Source organism: Ahaetulla prasina, chromosome 2 (genome assembly GCF_028640845.1).
Source record: "Ahaetulla prasina isolate Xishuangbanna chromosome 2, ASM2864084v1, whole genome shotgun sequence".
NCBI lineage: Eukaryota > Metazoa > Chordata > Lepidosauria > Squamata > Colubridae > Ahaetulla > Ahaetulla prasina.
Genome location: NC_080540.1, coordinates 300621524 through 300639023, shown reverse-complemented (window position 1 = coordinate 300639023; position 17500 = coordinate 300621524). Strand labels below are relative to the sequence as shown.

The following is a 17500-nucleotide window of genomic DNA, read 5'->3' as shown; positions in this document are numbered from 1 at the left end:
AAGCTGTAAGTGTCGATTTATCAAGCCCAATCATATAGTTTCATAGCGAAGCATGGGTATCCAGCTAGTATATACACACAAACAAACACACACACACACACACACACACACAGACACAAACACACACACACACACACATATGCACATATATATATTTTCCAGGGTCACACGGAGAAAATGTTAGATTTCACTTGGTAAAAATCTGTTCTTCACATTTCTCCTGTGGTGAAAAAGATTGCTTTTTCTTGGGAGGGTTTTTGTTTTCCTCCTCTTTCTGTCTCTGGCTTGCTTTCTCTCCCTCACCCACCCCCGCCCACTCCCCAAATGCTACGCTTTGGCCTCTAATCTTTCCGCGGCTGCATGACGAAGGAGCCAAGGAGCCTTTTTAGATTGCGTCCCCTCAGCTGGGGGTGGTGACGCCTGGTGAAATGCAGGCACGGAAATTGTATTTCATGGCATCGTCCCAGAATGGAAGAGTGGAAGGAGACCATCAGCTGTCTGGTGAAGGAATCAAATAGCTTGTTTGCTTTTCCTTCTTTCCTTCCTTCCTTCCTTCCTTCCTTCCTTTTTCTTTCTTTCTTTCTTTCCTTTTTTCTTTCTTTTTCTTTCTTTCTCTCCCTCTCTCTCTTTCCTTCCTTCCTTTTCTTCCTAGCGTCTCTTTCCTTTCTCTTACCCTCCCTCCTATCTCACTTTCCTCTCTCTCTCCCTTCTTTCCTTTCTTCCTAGCATTTCTCCTTCCTTCCTCCCTCCTTCCCTCCCTTCCTTCTTTCCCTTCCTAGCATCTAACATCTCTCCTTCCTTCCTATTTCCCTCCTACTCATTTCACTTTCTTCCCTCCCTCTTGTCTTCCTTCCTCTTTCTATCCCTTCCTTCCTCCTTCTCTCTGCCCTCCCGTCTCTCCTTCTTTTCTCTCTCCCTCCTTCCCCAACTGAGCCCAAAATTTCTATCGCTAAGCGAGACAGTTATTAAGTGAGTTTTGCCCCGTTTTACGACTTTGCTTGCCACAGTTGTTAAATGACATCACAGCAACTGTTACATCAGTAACACGGTTGTTAAGTGAATCTTGCTAGCCAGAATGTTGCCAAAGGGGATCACATGAACCACCCACCCCCAGAACCGCAGTTGCAACTGTCATAAATATGAGTCAGTTGGCAAGTTTGATCACATGATCGTGGGGAGGCTGCAACGGTCATAAGTGTGAAAACCATTCATAAGTCACTTTTTTTCAGAGCCGTTGTAACTTTGAATAGCCAGTAAACAAATGGTTGTAAGTCAGGAACGACCTGTATTGCATTTTACTTCGTTTGTTCAATTTGTTTAGAAGGCTAAAATGTAAAATGTCTCGCCACAAACAGAGTTCGTGTCCATTTTATTCTCAATTATCTCACTCGGTGCAATTTGTGCCTTTTGGGACTTCTGCTTGAGCAGGGGGCTGGACTAGAAGACCTCTAAGGTTCCTTCCAATTCTGTTATTCTGTTAATTAATCAGTGGAACGGCTTGCCTCCAGAAGTTGTGTTGCTCCATCACTGGAGTTTTTCAATTGGACAACCATCCAAAATGGTACGTAGGGTTTCCTGCTTCAGCAAAGGGTTGGATGTGTGGATTTGGTTGACCTCTGAAGAGGATGATGTAACTAAGAAGAATACCACCCCTCAATCCTTACTAAATTCACAACTGTAGTGATTCACTTAACATCTGCGTCAAGAAAGGACGTAAAATGGTGTAAAGCTGGCTGAACAACTCTCTTTCTTAGCCACAGAAATCTTGGGCTTCATCATGGTCACGAACAAAGATAAATATACGTATCCCAGGATAACGATGCAAAATTGAATTTGGGTTGGTCGCTGGGACCAGAGATTTACTCGTCTGAGCTTTTGGATTCGTGTTGGAGCCCATCTTTGGGGAATTTCTCTACTGGAATACATGCTTTGTGCTGTTCTGTTAGTTGTGGTGCCCTCCTATTGGCTGATTGGTGTGTTGACGGCTAGCAATTGACTGTAGTTTCCTTGTGCAGCCAAACCCTCCCCTTCTAAGTACTTGATAGGCTGGTGGTCAATCAGCACTCCTGTTGAGCGATGAGGGGCCTGTTTCCTTTGCTTCAATCGCTTCCCCGGCTGTTTTTCTTCCTGCTCGTCCGACAATCTTAGTAGCATCAAAATTGAATATATGTCCTTGTTCACTGTAGTGTAAGGCTACTGATGAGTTCAGGTCTCCTCGTCTGAGCGCTCGCATGTGTTCTAGCAGTCTGGTAGTTAGCTTCCTCCAAGTTTGTACTAGGTAGTCACAGGGGCAATCCATGTAGGTGTTGTGGTCCACAGCCTGCGGAGCTGGCAGTGGAGTCGGACAGTGAGGAGTCTGGGGAGGAGCATGGGCCAGTCCTGGAGTCTGGGGAAGGCCCAGACGAGGGCTCTGCATCGGAGGCAGAGATGGGGCCAAGGCCATCTGGGAGCGATGCACGGACTCCGGAGCCTCCAGAGACGGACAGCAGAGAGGCAGAGGAACAGGAGGAGCCTGTTCCTAGTGCACACATGCAAAGAGCTGCCAGAAGGCAAGAGCAGCTAAAGCAAAAGGGACAACTCGGGAGTAAGGCCAGAAGATGATTGGCCTCTCCCATAAGGCTTAAAAGAGCAGCAATGGGCTCTTTGTAGGAAAGCATCGTTGCTACAATTGTTTTAAGTCGGTGCCTTTTGTTTCTGAACTTCATGGGGTTCTTGCCAAGAAAAGCCTTTGGCAGGGTGCCAAAGAAGACAAAGGTTTGTCATAAGGCCGAAGGATTTTTTCTGAAGGATTTTGTTTTGGACTTAATTTGGACTAAGCTGAGAATGAAGTAATTCTTAGCTGTTCTAATAAAATATGTTTGTTTAGGACTGATTGTGTCTGGTAATAACTACTTGGGCCTAGCTCACAACAGCAGGGGATGAAGTAGATTACACTGGAAGTATCTCCCACCGCCAAGTGATCTATGCAATGCATAATTTGTCCGTTCATTGTGGTTGTATGTTGAGGACTGCCGGTAAAATTTCTCAAAGGGTAACATTTGCAATTGGAGCTGTTCTGTTGTGGCCTGTAAGCCACCGACCCCTCCAGCAGCAGAATCAAAGGAGGAGGAGAAAGAGGAGGTGTGGGAGGCATTTAGCATCAGGGCAACCTGAGAGCTCCGAGGGGGAAGAGGGAATGGAGCTGGCAGAGAGAGAGACAGCGGTGGAGCCTAGGCCGTCCATCAGCCTTCAGATGGAGAGTCAACAGCCTTTAGGTCTGAAGGTGGCTGATGAGGAAGAGGAGGAACAGCTGGGTCCATTGCCTGACGCACGGATGCGCAGAAGGCAGAGGAGAGGAGAGCACTGGAAATCTATGGGACAGTCCTCGGGACGGAAGAGCCACCGCTGCTAGCAAAGCCCCACCCTAGCTCTGGGGATAAAAGGCAGGGGGCAGAGATGAATAGATGTGGCAGACAATTATTCATCTCCCTTCCGGACAGACTTCTTAGCCTGCATTGAGAGAGAAACTTTTTGCTGGAGCTGCTGGCGCTCCTAATAAAGGAATCATTGCTTCAACTACAGAAGGTTTGTCGTGTTTAGGGAGCTGGGACAGAACACGTTCCTTCTCCACACCCAGCTTCACGAACAGATCCGGGGGCTGGAAGAACAATCTGGAGCGCTCAATTTTTATAGGAGCATTAATGAGACGCGATAAAACCGCCACGCGTGGCATTCGTAAGGCGATGAAGTGCATTATGAATGGCCTTTTCATAGTCTTGATCTCATTACATTCAGTCCTTGCGACCCAGAATCCGGCTACAGTTATCGTGCAGGTTAACTTTCATTTACCAGAGGTCCTAATTTTAGAAGCTCCAGTGTCTGATCTTCTTATGATTTTTATGGAGAGACCGTGAACTTGTCGGCAGGTGCTGCTGCGCACGGCACTCTCTAGCTAGAAAGATTTTCCGGAGTCCTCGACCTACGACCAAAACTGAGCGCTCAAAATTTTCCAAGGCGAAGCAAGACAGTGGCTAAGTTCGTTTTGCCCGATCTTACGACCTTTCTTGCCACAGTTGTTACGTGAGTCGCCGCAGGTGTTCAGTTAGTGACAAGGTTGGTATGTCCATCTGGCTGGTCAGAAGGTCGCAAAAGAGGATCAGGTGACCCCGGGACACTGCAACTATCCTAAATGCAAGCCAGTCCGAATTTTGATCACATGACCGTTGGGATGGCTGCAACGGTCGTAAGTGTGAAAAACGGTCCTACGTCTCTTTTCTTCCATGCTGTTGCAACTTTGAACGGTCACTAAATGAAATGTTGTTAAGTCGAGAACTATCTGTATCTCTGCTTTCCGATTTGAACCCGGGATTCAGAGTTTGACAATTAGCAAACCTGAGTCAAATGGCAGCTGGAGGTTAGATGAAGTCTTGGATATAGGAAGAAGTTTCCTTTTTCAAAAAAATAAAATAATATCCAAGCGAAATGTTGGAGGTGTGATTGTGATGACGCTACATATTTTCATATTTGGTGGACTTGCAAGAAAATTAAGGTCTTTTGGATAAGAATTTGGTGGATTATTCAAAATGTACTGAAGAAGAAGATAAAGTTCCTGCCACAATTTTTCCTTTTGGGAATTATAACGGATTGTACAGGGATTGAGACTAAATTGATTCTGAATTTAATAACAGCAGCAAGACTGTTGATTGGACAATACTGGAAGAAAGAAGAGATACCTACAATAGAAGAATGGATATTGAAAGTTATTAATTTGGCTGAGATGGCTAAAATCTCAGCGTTTTTAAAAGACAATATGCAGGAAAGATATTTAATTGAATGGAAAAAATGGATTGATTATCTACAAAACAGATATCAGATTAAGAAATATCAGATTGCCTTTGAATAATTAGAAAGTTATTTTATGTAATGGGGAGGGGGTTGGGAGATGAAAAGCTTTGGATGTGGTTATTTGGATTGGAAGGGAAAATTGTATTCTAGGTTTGGTTTATGTATAACAATACCTTGTGATTGACCGGGAAGCCGGGGAGGGGTTTTTGGGAGGAGGGGAAAAAGGGGAAAATGTTTTTGTTTTTTAAAACTCTTTCAATAAAAAAAAAAAAATAAAAAATAATAATAATAATAATAATCAGTGTGTAGAGAAAACTAGGCTGTTGGAGAGGCTGTGTACAAGTAGTCCTCGACTTACAACAGTTCGCTTAGTGACCGTTCAAAGTTACAACGGCATTGAAAAAAGTGACTTACAACCACTTTTCACACTTACGACCGCTGCAGCGTGTGTCCCTTCCCCCCCCCTGGTCATGTGATCAAAATTCAGGTGCTTGGCAACTGATTCGCATTTACGACGTATGCAGTGTCCCCGAGGGGTTATGTGAGCCCCTTTCGGGACCTTCTGACAAGCAAAACTCAATGGGGAAGCCAGATTCGCTTAACAACGGGGTTGCTAACTCATCAACTGCAGTGATTCGCTTAGCAACGGTGGCAAGGAAGGTCATAAAATGGGGCAAAACTCACTCAACAACTGTCTCACTTAACAACAGAAATGTTGGATTCAAAACGGGCAGAAATGAGTGAAGTGACATTTGAAATTAGAGAACAGGAAGATAAACAATACTATAAGATACGGGATTTATTTTATCAACGGCTAGATAAAAAAAATAGATTGAAGTTTGGCAGAGCTATTTATAATGTAAGAATTGTTGAAACAAACAAAATACAATGTAGTATCCCTGGTTTGAATTAAGAAAAGGAAATGAATGATACGAATATAATTAACGTAAAATTTAGTACAATCTATATAAGGCAAGGGAAGAAACATTTAGAGTTATACAAAAGATCAATTGATTAAAATATTTGAATATATATTAGATTGGTAAAATGCAAAATGAGATAAATTGCACAAAAGCTTTGTAAACCACCAACCGACACACTGTTCGTATTTTGATTGAAGATGTTTTTATGTCTGTCTGTCTAGAAAAATAAAAATAAAAAACACCGGGAGCCACAAAACCAACTCAATGTCACTCACTTCCACCAGTCACATGACCCCCCTCAGCCACGCCTACCCAGCTGGTCATTAGGGCAGAGAACCAATTAAAAAATACCGGGAACCACAAAATCCTTCTCTCTCCCCACCCCCTCTGTATTTATTTATTTATTTATTTATTTATTTATTTATTTATTCATTCATTCATTCATTCATTCATTCATTCATTCATTCATTCATTCATTCATTCATTCATATTTTTATACCGCCCTTCTCCGAAGACTCAGGGCGGTGTACAGCCAATAAAACGACAAGAATCCCAACAAATTTAAAATAAAATATCAAATTTAAAAAACTGATTCAATCGCTGTAACTTAAAATACTAGCTAAAATTTATCAAAACTAAAACCTGGGTAAAATCCTATTTAAAACCCACTAAAACCCCCATACTAAAATCAATCAGGCCAGCCCCGCTTGGTGAAAAAAGAAAGTCTTGAGCTCGCGTTTAAAGGTCCGGAGATCAGGGAGGAGACGGAGTCCCACCGGCAGCTCGTTCCATAAAGCCGGGGCCCCCACAGAGAACGCCCTTCCCCTGGGGGCTGCCAGCCGACATTGACTAGCCGATGGCACCCTAAGAAGACCCTCCCTGTGGGCGCGCACTGGACATATCGGACAATGGGAGGTAACTGGCAGCAGCAGGCGGTCCCGTAAATATCCCGGTCCAATGCCATGGAGCGCTTTAAAGGTGATAACCAACACCTTGAAGCGCACCCGGAAGACCACCGGCAACCAATGCAGCCTGCGCAGGAGAGGTGTTACATGGGAGCTACGAGGAGCTCCCTCAATCCTCCGCGCGGCCGCATTCTGCACCAGCTGGAGCCTCTGGGTGCTCCTCAAGGGGAGCCCCATGTAGAGAGCATTGCAGTAATCCAGGCGGGAAGTGACGAGGGCATGAGTGACCGTGCATAACGCGTCCCGGTCCAGGAAAGGGCGCAATTGGCGAATCAGGTGAACCTGAGGAAAAGCTCCCCTGGTGACGGCTGTCAAATGGTCTTCTAAAGACAGCCGTGCATCCAGGAGAACGCCTAAATTGCGCACCAATTCCCTGGGGACTAACGATTCGCCCCCCCACAGTCAGCGATGGAGTAAGCTGACTGCCGGGACGCTGGCATCCACAGCCGGCGTCCCGTATCTCTGTATCTCTCTCTCTCTCCCTCCCCCCCCCCCCGTCTCTGCCCTGGCCGCTTCTCCATCCCCCACCGTCACGCTTACCTTCTCGGGACAGACGCGGAGTGACTGGGAGGGGAGGGCGAGGGGCGAGGCCAGCCGGTGGTGGGATGACCTGACAGGGAGCCACAGCAGAGGGCCCAAAGAGCTGCCCCAGGTTGCTGACCCCTGGGCTAGCCCCATAAAACGCTTTTGGCGATTCTGCTCCGACCTTCCGATGGATGGTCTCATCCCGCGTTCGCCAGTGAGTTAAATCCCACCACCCTCGGCTGGTTTTTAATTTAAACACGAGTTTCGCCACCTCCGAGCAGACGTCGGTTTATTTTTTATTTTTTAATTTTTCGACGGGGGGGGGGGGGGAAGTGACATTTCTCCCCTTCGCTTCAAGCAGACCTAACGAAGCCGTATTAGTGCCCTAACTTGAGCAGTAGATAAAGATTGGTAAATAAGACCCCCATTAAAAAAAATACTTCGCATGCAAGCAGCAGAGGTCCCACTGGTCTCTCTAATGTCCGTTAATGTTTATTCGGAGGATCAGAATCCTCATTTTCCTGAGCCATTAAGTCAAACTGTGCGATTATTTAGAAAGTTAATTCATGCGTGCTCAAAATCAGGCTTAAGTAATGCGGAGGAGAGGAGGTAAAAACTCTGCGGAGGATCCTTTTTGTTATTTAACCATCAGCCATAATTAACTTGCAAATTTGAAATAATTAGAACAAATTAAAGGTATTTAACTTCGCCTCCCTGAAGAAAAATTCAAATTGCGCCAAATGCAGTTTTAAATTATTCAAGTCTCCGAGGTCTGCGCTGGGTTTTTTTTCCCCCCTTCCTTCCTCAACGCCCCCCCCCTCCCTCCCTCCCTGCCGCCACACCCCCCTCCCCATATAATCCATTTATTTATTTTTTTCTATGACAGGAATACCAATCTGCTTTTTGTCAGGGAAGGCTTCCCATCAAGTAATTGTTCTTTGTGTCTAATAAATGACAGCTATTCTTCTCGGTTTAAAAAAAAAGAAGAAAAAAAGAAAGTATTTTAGTCTCTGAGGGCTACATCGGTATTGCCGTGGCATTTTAATTCAATAAAACAAAAGGTTAACTTTCTTTCTTTCTCTCTCTCTCTCTCTCTTTCTCTTTGTTTCTTCTCTTTTCGCTCCTATCCTTTCTTATCTTCGCACCCCATCCCACCTCCTCATTTTGTTCTAAGGAACAATCTTAGCAAGAGAGGGTCTTGAATGACATTCTGTCTCCAAAGCCAGGCCTGGCTTATAAAAGCATCAAAGGAAATCATAACATTGAGAGAGGTTCATTCGGGAAAAATTTTAGATAAAGCGTGTGGGGTGACTGACAATGAAATTCTCTTTTTCTCTATCCTAAAGGTGCTTTTTTTTCCAAGAGGCAACTGGAGTTTCCCTTCTCGTTTAAGAAGCTTCTTCAGCTGTGACTGGATAGTGAGGGAGTGGAAGGATTTATACTGCTTGCAGACAGCTGCTCATTTGCATCCTTTTAGAGCAGGGGTCGGCAACCTGCGGCTCTGGAGCCGCATGTGGCTCTTTCATCCGTCTGCTGCAGCTCTCTGTTGTCGTGTGCCACTCCTCCGCTGACGGCCGGGTCAGGGAAATCCGAATCAGGCGTGCCTCCGCAGCTCTGCCAAAGTCCTAGCAAAGTCCTCAGGGCAGGCAGGAGACCAGAAAGTGACTTCAGCAAGATATGTTTAGACTTTGCCTGACTCAGAGACTGCCAGAAAGCAGGTCCTTTATATAGGCCATGGGGTGTGGCTCCATGACTCAGCACTTATCCAGGCCTGCCCCTCCCTTCCTTCTGTTGCCTCCGTCTATCAAGTCTTCTGACGCGTGGGTCACTCCAGTCTGCAGCTGTTGGCAATTGACCTCCCTCAGGCTCACATGCTGTGGAGGAGGGGGAGGGGTCTAGTTGCTCCGTTTGCCTGGGCATGGAGCCAGAGCTGGGGGCTGGAGATACTTCCTCCTCTTCAGCCTGTCTGGGCATGGAGCCAGGGCTGGGGCCGGGAGGCATACTAGGACATTCCTCCGTGTTCGGAAGCAGATAAGAAGGCCCCGGCTGTGGTGAGATCGGACGAGACACAACATCTGTCGCCGGTCGGCTCCACAATTGATAGGGCTTTCGGTTAGGACAAGTGGAGGAAAAAGGACACCATGCTAGGAGGAAACTATAGTGGGGGAACCGGACTTCCGGTCAGCAAAAAACGAAGGATGCCGTGCTAGGAGGAGATTCCAGTCGGCTCCATATTTGAACAGGGGACTTCCGATAAGGACCTTTGTGGCTCTTTCAGTGTTTAATGTTGCCGAACACCGTTTTAGTGAGTTGTTGAGGCCACTTGGAGGTTTGTCTGTGTCCTCGGAGTCACCTGAGTGGTGGAAATGGTTCCCGTAGTCATTTCCAGAACGGATTTCCAGAAAAATTGCAGACTACAGGAACCATTTGCATCACTCAGGTGACCCTGAAGACACAGATGAACCTCCAAGTGGCCTCAATAACAACTCTCTAAAAAGGATGCAAATGACCAGCCGTCTGCAAGGAACATATATTCTTCCATTCCCCACCATCCAGTCAGAGCTGAAGAAGCTTCTTGGATGAGAAGTGAAATGCCTTTAAAAGAAAAACCAAAAAGTCCAGTTGCCTCCTGAAAAAGCACCTTAGGGACAACCATGACTTGGATGACTGAGAATCTGCATAGTCTCTTTTTCTCTATTTTTTTTCTATTTTCTGTACAAATTGTCTTCAAGCAACAGTTCATTTAGTGACCGGTCAGACATTTCATGGCCTAACTAGGTAACATCATCAGAGCTAGTAGGGAGGACGATTTGCAGAGTGGAGGAGGTGGGGAAGAGGACGGAGGGTTTCTTAGTGATCTTTGAGGTTGGTTGTTTTATTTCAGCATTGTCATGACCCAACTAGGTAACAACATCAGGGCTAGAAGGGAGCAGGATTTAAGAAGAGGAGGAGGAGGAGGACTGTGGCGTCCTTGGTGTTCTCTGAGCTTGGCAGTTTTCGTTTCTTTCTCTCCGCCTGCTTCCTTCTAGCCCTGATGATGTTACCTAGTTGGATCATGAAACGTCTGCAAGAAAATGACCAGTCTCGGAGAGCACGAAGGACCCCACAGTCCTCCTTCTCCTCTTCCTCTTCCTCCTCCTCCTCTCAACAAATCCCACTCCCTTCTAGCCCTGATGATGTTACCTAGTTGGATCATGAAACGTCTGCAAGAAAACAACCAGTCTCGGAGACCACCGAGGACCCCACAGTCCTCCTTCTCCTCCTCCTCCTCCTCCACAAATCCCACTCCCTTCTAGCACTGATGATGTTACCTAGTTGGGTCATGAAATGTCTGCAAGAAAACAACCAGTCTTGGAGACCACCGAGGACCCCACAGTCCTCCTTCTCCTTCTCCTCCTCCTCTTCCTCTTCCTCTTCCTCCTCCTCCTCCTCCACAAATCCCACTCCCTTCTAGCACTGATGATGTTACCTAGTTGGGTCATGAAATGTCTGCAAGAAAACAACCAGTCTTGGAGAGTATTAAGGATCCCACAGTTGTCATCCTTTTCCTCCACCACCTCCTCCTTCTTCTCCTCCTCTTCCTCTTCTCCACAAATCCCACTCCCTTCTAGCCCTGATGATGTTATCTAGTTGGGTCATGAAACGTCTGCAAGAAAACAACCAGTCTCGGAGACCACCGAGGACCCCACAGTCCTCCTTCTCCTTCTCCTCCTCCTCTTCCTCTTCCTCTTCCTCCTCCTCCACAAATCCCACTCCCTTCTAGCACTGACGATGTTACCTAGTTGGGTCATGAAATGTCTGCAAGAAAACAACCAGTCTTGGAGAGTATTAAGGATCCCACAGTTGTCATCCTTTTCCTCCACCACCTCCTCCTCCTTCTCCTCCTCTTCCTCTTCTCCACAAATCCCACTCCCTTCTAGCACTGACGATGTTATCTAGTTGGGTCATGAAGCGTCTGCAAGAAAACCACCATTCTCAAAGAGCACCACAGCTGCTTCGTCTCTGTGTATATGTCCACTTGTGATGCTGCTAGTCAATACTCTGCAACCGATGGGAAAGGTAGTATTGGCCAACCTGTACCCCAAATTGTCACCGCCATGGGGAGGCATCATCCCTAATCCTTGCCAACTTCTCTCTCTCTCTCTCTCTCTCTCTTTGTGCTTGACATCTTAACACTCTGCAGAGTTGCTGCTCTTGAAATCCACACTCGGTATATTCATTCTTTTCTTCCCTAACTGCTTGCTCCTTCTGGTTTTAGCCGACATTAAGAGCTGAAGAGTCAAGAGACCCTAGTAGTAGTAGTAATAATAATAATAATAATAATAATAATAATAATAATAATAATAATAATAATAATAATAATAATAATAATAATAATGTTTTAATTTGTATACCGCCCTTCTCCCGAAGGACTCAGGGCGGTGAACAGGCAAATAAAATACAAACATACTCAATAATTAAAACAACCCTTAAAAAACTGATTCAAATATGCCAGAAAATTTAAAATGACATTACACCCCATAAAATTACAAAATTTAAAACCCATCAACAATTCAATTAAAATTTAAAATTAAAATCAGGCCAGTCCAGCCATATTAAATAAATAGGTTTTAAGTTCGCGGCGAAAGGTCCTAAGGTCAGGTAGTTGTCGAAGCCCGAGGGGAAGTTCGTTCCACAGGGTAGGAGCCCCCAAGACCCCAAGGTCTTGTTAGCAGAGCTTGTTATGCTATAGGGTGGTTTTTGGTTTTGTTTTGTTTGTTTTTTTCATTCCAGCTCCATCCAGTCTTTTAAAATTAGCAATCCCCCCCCCCACGCACACACATTTCTGCCATTTGGGGGGCTACTCAGCTTTGTGTGCCATGTTGGACCCCAGGGGTAACCATGCCCCATTGAGAGGCGATTGGAAAGCCTTCCTCTCCCCCCCTCCCAATCTTAGCCAGTCAAATGTCAGCCTCTTCACACAACAGTCTTATCCTTTCTCGTTAAAATAACTATTCCCCCCGCCTCCAATTATGACTGAGGACTTAACTATCTTTCTATGATGCTAATTGGGATAAAAATCTATGGGCTGAAAGTTTTAGTTTTAGACAATAGAATAACAGAGTTGAAAGGGACCTTGGAGGTCTTCTAGTCCAGGGGTCTCCAACCTTGGCAACTTTAAGCTTTGCTGGCTGGGGGATTCTGGGAGTTGAAGTCCTCCAGGCTTAAAGTTGCCAAGGTTGGAGACCCCTGTTCTAGTCCAACCCCCTGCTTAGGCAGGAAACCCTGCACCACTTCAGACAAATGGTTATCCAACATCTTCTTAAAAACTTCCAGTGTTGGAGCATTCACAACTTCTGGTGGCAAGTTGTTCCACTGGTTCATCGTTCTCACTGTCAGGAAATTCCTCCTTAGTTCTAAGTTGCTTCTCTCCTTGATTAGTTTCCATCCGTTGCTTCTTCTCCTGCCTTCTGGTACTTTAACGGGCCAATTTGTCTCCTGGAGTTGAGGGTGCTCCATCACTGGAAGGTTTCAAAAATAAACCGGACAACCATTTGTCTGAAATGGTCACGACCGGTGGAACAGCTTGCCTCCAGTAGTTGTGACTGCCCCGATACCAGAGGGTTTTAAGAAGAGACTGGACAGTCATTTGTCTCAAATCGCACAGAGTCTCCTGCTTGAGCAGCAGGTTGGACTAGAAGACCTCCGAGGTCCCTTCCAGCCTGTTGTGTCTCCAGCTCCCGAACCTGGCCCCATGCCCGAAAGTGACTCCGAGAGTGAGGGGGAAGGGCTGGTAAGGCTTACCTCGGGAGCACCGATGCCTTTGGCTTGGCTCCAGGAGCCAGAACCAGACCAGTCGGAGGACGTAATGAGGCCGTCATCCCCTGATTCCTCCTTTCCCCAGGCTACGCCTTCAGACCTAGCTGATAATAATAATAATCAAGCTTGGCTTGACCCGCGCTTCAGAAGATTAGAGAGGTGGCGTCATCAAAAGGAAGGGTGGGGCAGGAGCCCCACTCCACAGGATATATAAGGAGCTTTGGGACTGCTCTCACTCCACGGGAAGCACAATTTTAGCTGAACCATTTCAAAAAGAGCTGAAAGTCTTGCTGCGTGAGTCATTTGTTTGAGCTTTGGCAGGCAGCTGCGATTTCTCTGCCAGGACTGATAAGAGCCGTGAATCCACTGGCTGAAGGCCAGCTCGTTACTCCGAAGTGGGGAAGGAGACAGAAGACAGCCCTAGGATTCTGTGTTCTACTTTGATACGAAAACAGGTTGAAGGTTGAAGACGAGGACCTTAAAAAAAAACCAAAAAACCAGGCACCTCTAACCCACTCCTTCCTTCCTTCTTCCTTTTTCTTTCTCTTCCAGTTCCCCAAAGATGGATTGTGAAGGTTGCCTTTTAAGGACACCCTCCAGGAGAAGCTTCCAAGCACCAGAAGGCAACGAAAGGGTTGATTCGGGGATGAAGAGCCTGGGCTTCAATAGTGACATGGACGGCCCCACTCTTTGGGACAGCACGAAGAAGGAGCCTGTCAGGACCAAACGAGGTGAGCCGTGTTTTATTTTTACATATTATTTGTCAGATAGGCTGATGTGCCCAAAGGTGTTTTTTCTTCAGGAGGCAACTGGACTTGCTTGTTTGTTTGTTTTTTCTTTTGAAGACGTTTCGCTTCTCACTCAAGAAGCTTCTTCAGCTCTGACCGAATGGTGGGGAATGGAAGGATTTCTACTCCTTGCAGGCAGCTGGTCATTTGCATCCTTTTAGAAAGCTGTTGAGGCCACTTGGGATTTTATCTGTGTCCTCAGGGTCACCTGAGTGGGGCTCCTGGTTCCTCTAGTCTGCCATTTTTTCCCGCTGAAAATCCGTTTCTTCTCCCACACCATTCCAAGGGTCTTCATCCCAAATTGTATGGCTAAAAGTCTGTAGAGATTCTCGGTCCTCCAGGTCATGGTTGTCCCAAAGGTGCTTTTTCAGGAGGCAACTGGACTTTCTTGGTTTTTTTCTTTTGAAGATGTTTCGCTTCTCACCCAAGAAGCTTCTTCAGCTCTGACTGAATGGGTGGGGAATGGAAGGATTTATGCTCCTTGCAGACAACTGGTCATTTGCATCCTTTTAGAGGGTCATTTGAGGCCACTTGGAGGTTTATCTGTGTCCTCAGGGTCACCCGAGTAGTTCAAATGGGTGTGGAGCCGCCTTCTTTTTTTTTTTATTGAAAAAGTTTTAACAAACAAAAACATTTTCCCCCCTTTCCCCCCACAAAACCCCTTCCCCTCCTTCCCCGGCTTCCGGGTCAATCACAAGGTATTGTTATACATGAACCAAACATAGAGTAAAATTTTCCCTTCTAATCCAATTAACCTCATCCAAATCTTTTCATTTCCCAACCCCCCCATTACATAAAATAATACTTCCTAATTATTCAAAGGCAATCTGATATTTCTTAATCTGATACAGTATCTGTTTTGTAAATAATCAATAAACCATCAATTAAACATCTTTCCTGCATATTGTCTTTCAAAAAAGCTGAAATTCAAAATGTCCTGAAGAAGAAGATAAAGTTCCTGCCGCAATTTTTCCTTTTGGGAATTATAACGGATTGTACAGGGATTGAGACTAAATTGATTCTGTTAATTTAATAACAGCAGCAAGGCTGTTGATTGGACAATATTGGAAGAAAAAAGAGTTACCTACAATAGAAGAATGGATATTGAAAGTTACTAATTTGGCTGAGATGGGTGTGGAGCCTTCTTGACTGCCCGATGTTTTTCTCTGCCCTGTGTCCCTTCACTGCTGAAGACAGGCACAGATTGTTGGGGATGAGTCTGGAAAATCGATATTTTCTGGAAAATCTATACTCCCTCACCATTCCAAGGGTGTTCATCCCAAAGTCCATAGCTAAAAGTCTGTAGAGATTCTTAAATCATCCAAGTTATGGTTGTCCCAAAGGTGCTTTCTGCGGAGGCAACTGGACTTTCTTGCTTTTTCTTTGAAGACATTTTGCTTCTCATCCAAGAAGCTTCTTCAGCTCTGTCTGGCTGGAGGGGAAAGGAAGGCTTTATGTTCATTGCAGACAGCTGGTCATTTGCATCCTTCTAGCTGATCATTGAGGCCCCTTGGAGGTTTATCTGTGTCCTCAGGGTCACCTGAGTGGTGCTCCTAGTTCCTGCAGTCTGTCATTTTTTTCCTCTGGAAATCCATTCACTACTCAGGTGGCCCAGAGGACACAGACGAACCTCCAAGGGGCCTCAATGACCCTCTAAAAGGATGCAAATGACCAGCTGTCTGCAAGGAACATAAAATCCTTCGATTTCCCACCATCCAGTCAGAGCTGAAGAAGCTTCTTGGATGAGAAGCGAAACGTTTTCAAAGAAAAAACAAATTTGCCTCCTGAAAAAGTACCTTTGAGACAACCATGGCCTGGAGCAGGGGTCTCCAACCTTGGCCGCTTTAAGACTTGTGGACTTCAACTCCCAGAATTCTGGGAGCTGAAGTCCACAAGTCTTAAAGCAGCCAAGGTTGGAGACCCCTGGCCTGGAGGACTGAGAATCTGCATAGACATAGACTGATGTGGCTGCCCAACTCACACATGGCGACTCCAGGTACAGACTTCATAATTGACACATTAAAAACCCCAAAAGCTCTACTGTACCCCATGGTGGCAGCAAACGCAATTGTGACAATGATGTGATCCATTCAGTCATGTCTGACTCGTGGTGATTCTCTGGGCCAGGTCACTCCACGTCTTCCGACCTTGCACTGCTTCTTTGAGTTGTTCTGTGCTCTGGCTGGTGTCAGCTTTGATGGTGTCCAGCCACCGTGTCCTTTGGCGGCCTGGTTTCCTTTTACCGCTAACTCTTCCAAGCATAATTGCTTTCTCCAGTGAATTCCTCCATGTGATGGAGCCAAAGTAAGTGAGGCAAACACGCTGATACAAGATACAGCGGTACCTCGCTACTTGCCATTAATTGGTTCTGGGAGGCAGGATGAGTAGTGACAATATTGGTATCTATTGTTTTTTTAATTTTAATAGTTGATGGCAATGGACAGTTTAAATATGTGATAGATAGATGGGGGTGTGTGTGGATGGATGGAGAGAGAGAGAGAGGGAGAGAGAGAGAGAGAGATGAGAGAGAGAGATGATAGATAGAGATAGAGAGAGATGAGAGAGAGAGAGAGATGATAGATGTTAGAGAAAGATATATGAGAGAGATGATAGATAGATAGATAGATAGATAGATAGATAGATAGATAGATAGATAGATAGATAGATAGATAGATAGATGAGAGAGAGATGAGAGATAGATAGATAGATAGATAGATAGATAGATAGATAGATAGATAGATAGATAGATAGATAGATAGATGAGAGAGAGAGATGAGAGATAGATAGATAGATAGATAGATATAGATAGATAGATAGATAGATAGATGATAGATAAATGAGAGAGAGATGATAGATAGATAGATAGAGAGAGAGATGATAGAGAGATGTTAGAAAGAGAGATGATAGATGTTAGAGAGAGAGAAGATAGATAGATGAGAGATAAATAGATGAGAGAGAGATGATAGATAGATAGATAGATATAGATAGATGAGAGAGAGATGAGAGATGAGAGAGAGAGAGAGATGATAGATGTTAGAGAAAGATATGAGAGATGATGATAGATAGATAGAAGATAGATAGATAGATAGATAGATAGATAGATAGATAGATAGATAGATAGATAGATGAGAGAGAGATGAGAGATAGATAGAAGATAGATAGATAGATAGATAGATAGATGAATAGATAGATAGATAGATAGATAGATAGATGAGAGAGATGAGAGAGATAGATAGATAGATAGATATAGATAGATAGATAGATAGATAGATGATAGATAAATGAGAGAGATGATAGATAGATAGATAGAGAGAGATGAGAGAGAGATGTTAGAAAGAGATGATAGATGTTAGAGAGAGAAGATAGATAGATGAGAGATAAATAGATGAGAGAGAGATGATAGATAGATAGATAGATATAGATAGATAGATAAGATAGAGAGAGATGATAGAGAGATGTTAGAGTGAGAGAGATGATAGATGTTAGAGAGAGAGAAAGAGAGATGAGAGAGAGATGAGAGAGAGAGATGAGAGAGATGATAGATATTTATTTTATTTATTTATTATTCAAACTTTTACACCGCCCTATCTCCCAAAGGACTCAGGGCGATTTACAGCCTTATAAAACATAGAATAGAATAGAATAGAATAGAATTTTATTGGCCAAGTGTGATTGG

General features: G+C 44.9%; 1 protein-coding gene across 2 annotated transcripts in view; it reads left to right on the top strand.

Annotated features, from left to right (window-relative positions):
• Positions 1-17500, top strand: part of KIAA1328 (KIAA1328 ortholog) — a 239458-nt gene that overhangs the window by 167378 nt on the left and 54580 nt on the right. For both annotated transcript variants that reach the window (XM_058171940.1, XM_058171941.1), the window contains exon 9: positions 13589-13767. In XM_058171940.1, the coding sequence (XP_058027923.1) occupies positions 13589-13767 (179 nt within the window). The remainder of the gene's footprint in view (positions 1-13588; positions 13768-17500) is intronic.